This window comes from Austrofundulus limnaeus, unplaced genomic scaffold (assembly GCF_001266775.1).
Source record: "Austrofundulus limnaeus strain Quisiro unplaced genomic scaffold, Austrofundulus_limnaeus-1.0 Scaffold258, whole genome shotgun sequence".
Taxonomy (NCBI): domain Eukaryota; kingdom Metazoa; phylum Chordata; class Actinopteri; order Cyprinodontiformes; family Rivulidae; genus Austrofundulus; species Austrofundulus limnaeus.
In genome coordinates, this window is record NW_013952660.1 from 394,302 (window position 1) to 399,242 (window position 4,941).

General features: G+C 39.9%; 1 protein-coding gene across 1 annotated transcript in view; it reads right to left on the reverse strand.

Annotated features, from left to right (window-relative positions):
• grk3 (G protein-coupled receptor kinase 3) overlaps positions 1-4,941 on the reverse strand; it is a gene marked incomplete in the record, with an annotated part of 126,858 nt that overhangs the window by 59,271 nt on the left and 62,646 nt on the right. Inside the window, 3 exon segments of the mRNA XM_014020574.1 lie at positions 1,648-1,722; positions 3,069-3,170; positions 3,267-3,340. Of these exon segments, the coding sequence (XP_013876028.1) occupies positions 1,648-1,722; positions 3,069-3,170; positions 3,267-3,340 (251 nt within the window).

Genomic DNA, 4,941 nt, shown 5'->3' on the forward strand with positions numbered 1-4,941 from the left:
CACACACACACACACACACACACACACACACACACAATGTGGAGGGATTTTAGTTCCGAATCAAGACAAATAAAACACGATTTATTCAAATAAGCCATCAAAAGTAAAACAAAAAATTGTCTGAAAAAATTATCGGTAGTGGCAAAAAAAGTTATTGCCTGAAATCTCCTGTTTTTAATAAAGCTCAATGTTTATTTGAGATTTACTTTGTAATAATTTAAGAATAAAATACGTCTAGAGTTTGATGCCAACCTAAAAACAAACGTTAAAGCTGCTGTCAAAGACTGACTGTAGTTTCCACGATAACCACATGATATTCTTAATGACAGGCAGACAGAAACTCAGCTTAGAAAGTAAGTCTCAAACCTTTTCGAAAACACCCCAGATACTTTGACTGACAGTTCTTTTCCTCATGTACATCTTATTTATTGTAATAGTGGACATTTGTTAAATAAATTGACTTTTTTTAAGAAACATTAGTTAATAAAAGTTGCCTCAGCCTAACTAAGCAAAAACTACAGGTCTTGCAGAAAATCTCCCTAAAGCTGCAGGAGTGTCTGGTGGTCATACGTCTGCCTCTCTCTGCGTCCCCAGTGTTTTGTGTAAGAGATACAGCAAATTAAAAAAGAGCTTTTATTCCCAGTGTTGGTGAGAAACCTCTGAGCTCAGATACAGTGGAAGTCAATAAGAGTTTGGATGTGTGCACTCTTGCAATCTTAGGCTACGTTCACCCTGCAGGTCTTAATGCTCAGATCAGCTTTCTCCTTGTGGTCTTTAACAGTCTAATTTAAAGTGGACCTCCATCAGACTGCAACAGTTCTTGGTCCTGAAGCAGAAGCTGTGACGTCACACGCCGCACGCTGTGTTTACAACAAGGAAACATGGATGCTACAATTTAGCATGTGTGGATTTATTCTGAAGTTGACTAAATTATCTGCTGTGCTTGTTTGATCTGATGTTTACATTCGATCTTACTGCTTCTTGTCTGCTCAGGAGCAGAATGTCACTTCTGGAGCGACTGAAAGTACAAACTTAAGTCTGGATCCATCATGTTAGTATGGATCTGATCCAGCACGTTGATGAATCTAGAAACTTTAAACAAGACGAAGCAGCTGCACGTCTGCTCTAACTGAAGACAAGCCGAGTTCTGAGCTGTAAACTGCAGAACATCGAGATCGATATCATCTGTATCTGGATCGATCCGTATCCCCCCCTTCAGCCAGAACTTCATCTGAGAGTTCTGAAGACAGGGAACTCTATATGTTTGGTGAAAATACGTCTCTTGCAAACAATAACAAATAAATAAAAACATAACATGATGGATCCAGACTTGTTTGTTTGTCCCGGAGAGGTTTTCTGAAAAAGCACTTTACTCTTCCCACTTGATTCTTTCTCCATGACTGAGTGAGCACACGGACCTACAGGATCACTGCGCACCTGAGGGGCCTCCACACGTAAACACGTTTGAGATTGAAGAACAATAATAAAAAAATACCTTTCCACACGTTGTTCAATTTATTCTCAGTCTTCTGTTGTGTTATGGCGCTCATGGATGCTAAAATGTTTTACTCAAGCAGTACTTGTCCCTAAAGCATCATTTTCTTCTGCGCTGCCAAAGCACAAAAAGCTGCGTGGAAAGTGTTTTACCTGGAAGAGAGTTGGGGGGACCTGTTTCTTTGCCAAGTGAGTCTGCACATGGTCCACTGCCTTCTTGGAAAATGGCTGCAACGAATAAAATGAAGGGTCATTAAAGATGCAGCGTTAACAGTTGTTTCAGTTCTGTTTTCCCTGAGCAAGGACATATGTGGTCTGGTGAAACAAGTAAGTACCGTATTTATTCATGTATAATACGATCTCAAGTATAATACCATCATTTTTTGAGCTTACAAAGTATAAAAATTTAATTATCAATAACCTGTGTATAATACTATCCCCCCACTTTATGGATCATTTTTAGGGTTAAATTTCTACTATTATACATGAATAAATACAGTAAGTGGGTAAGTCAGTCAGTCGGTCAGTAAGTCGGTCAGTAAGTATGTCAGTAAGTCAGTCAGTAAGTCAGTAAGTATGTCAGTAAGTCAGTCAGTCAGTAAGTCAGTCAGTAAGTATGTCAGTAAGTCAGTCAGTAAGTATGTCAGTAAGTCAGTCAGTAAGTATGTCAGTAAGTCAGTCAGTAAGTATGTCAGTAAGTCAGTCAATAAGTCAGTCAGTAAGTCAGTAAGTCAGTCAGTCAGTCAGTAAGTCAGTCACTAAGTCAGTATGTCTGTCAGTCAGTAAGTCAGTCAGTAAGTATGTCAGTCAGTCAGTAAGTAAGTCAGTCAGTCAGTAAGTAAGTCAGTCAGTAACAAAGTCAGTAAGTCAGTCAGTAACTAAGTCAGTAAGTCAGTCAGTAACTAAGTCAGTAAGTCAGCAAGTCTGTCAGTAAGTCAGTCAGTCAGTAACTAAGTCAGTAAATCTGTCAGTCAGTCAGTAAGTCTGTCAGTCCGTAAGTCTGTCAGTAAGTCTGTCAGTAAGTCAGTCAGTCAGTAAGTCAGTCAGTCAGTAAGTCAGTCAGTCAGTAAGTCTGTCAGTCAGTAAGTCTGTCAGTCAGTCAGTAAGTCAGTCAGTAAGTCAGTCAGTCAGTCATCAGTAGTCAGTCAGTCATCAGTAGTCAGTAGTCAGTCAGTAACTAAGTCAGTAAATCAGTGAGTGATTGGTTTGTTAACTTCCTCTCTGAGATGCAACAAGCCTTATCTTCACTTTATGTCCCAAACTGTTGCATTTCAGGTGAAGATTAGCTGAGAGCTTATTTCAGCTGGGCTGAAGTTAAACTAGGCAGATGAGAAAGAATGCAAAGTGCAGAATCTTCCAAAAATGTTTTAGTTGACTTAAAAAACGGTCTACATAATCATAATTACATTGACTTTTGAAAAAAAATCACTAAAGGAAAAATGTGTTTCCAAATTCAGTCCCCGAGTCGTCAGGGTGAGATTCAGTGTGATGATCAGAGCGATCTGCAGGTGTGCTCTGAATGTAGTTGACCCCGGGTGCACGAGTGACGCAGTGTGGATCTGAGACGTGCTCACATGTGAACAGGACAGCAGCTCCTTCATGATGTAGATGTCGTAAATCTGCCGGCTGCGGCTCAGGCGCTCCTCCTCCGAGTCCAGCTTCTCGTAGTCCTTGATCTGGAGCGGGAACAGGAGGTCGACACAAAAGCTCTTCCGAGGAGGACTAAATCTGAATGAGCTGGATTACGGGCCTATTCAGACAAGAAGACTTACCTCTTCGTAGAACTTGAGCTGTGGCACGGCCTCGTCGATCTCATGCGTGCAGAAGTCCTTGAACAGCAGGAAACCTGTGAGACACGGTGCAGAGTACTGAATGAAAACACTTTTCTAGTCTTGGCTGCAGCAACAGATGTGACGGTCCAACACTGAGACATGTAATCAGATGGACAGGAAGCACACGAGAATCAATAGTCAGGATCCCTGAGGAGGTTTTTATTCAAACGCTGATCAAATACAAGATGTTCTTCAATACAGCCATTTCCTTTACCCACTGGCTCAGATTCAGAGGAAGCTGCTGCATCACGATGTGGACAGAAATTATTCTGAATCCATTGTAAAATGTCAAACATGGATTAGTCTTTTCTGCTGACAGCATCATGTGGAAGAGGGCAAAACATGGAGCTCTGAAGTGCAGCACAGAGACTGTTTATTGCGTGAACACAGACACGTTCACATGATGTAGTAAGTAAGTCAGTGTTTGAAAGCTAAAGACAGAGTTAAACAGCCACACTATACCTGAGATGTGTATTCAGAGCAAGTTAGCTCCCAGCAGCCATGGCTAACCAAAGTAGCACTGTGTAAAAACCAGGGCTTGTGTGCTATGATTAGGGATGCAAGTTAGTGACTAATTAATCAATCTAAAGCTGACTGACCTTATCGATCGACTGATGATTAACTGATAATCGGCCATTTTCTTAAAAACCTGAGTTTTCTCTTGGATCAAGAGGGTCTTTCCATAACATCAAGGCCAATTTTTTTTATATAATACGCTGAATTTCAAAAAAGAAGCACCTCATTATATTTTAACAATTTATTGTGCCTGCTGTATTAAATACTGACTGAATAAACAAAAAATGATGGATTTCTCACAGATTATTAAACTTGGACATATTTATAAATATAACAAAACAGAAATCTATTGATGAATAATAAAAAAGATGAAAAGTAGGGCTGCACGATATTAGAAAATCCCGTGATGACAATATTTGTAAATATTGCAATGACAATATCAGGTACAATATGTCTTTTTTTCCTCCCTTTCTGATCTGTACTTCCTACTCTACATGATCTTTAGCATTTTTGGCACTGTGTGTCTGGTGTGAAGTTTTGCTGCCAAGAGACTCTGTTCTGCTGACTAAACATTGCATCTAATGAAAAACATCTTAAAAACCCTTCAGATGTATTTGTCAACAGTTACTGCACTCCACGCAGTCCCTTGCGATCTGAATGTTGCTCACACTCATATTGCAACAACGATATTTTCGCAATATATTGTGAAGCTCTAATGAAAATAATTAAATATACCTGTAGCTAAAAAAATAATAATAAGATTTTTTGAACTCTGAGGGGAAAGTGGGTCTAGCTGGACTCCAGGTGTTCTCTGTGGCTAGAACCTGCTTACTTCTGGGGCAACATAAACATCCTACTTTGTTTGGCAGAGCTCAGAACTGATGCTTGGTTCTGTTTGCCCAGCCAGCATGGTTCTGGGTAGGTAAAACACAAAACTGCACCCTAAAGGCCCTGTCCTACAGGAGACATCTACATTAAAGATAGAACTACAAATCAATTTGTAGCCTCTTTGAGGCGTGTACATACTGTAATGCTAACAAATTGATCAACTGTATCATATACTGTATATATACATATATATGCACACACACACACACAC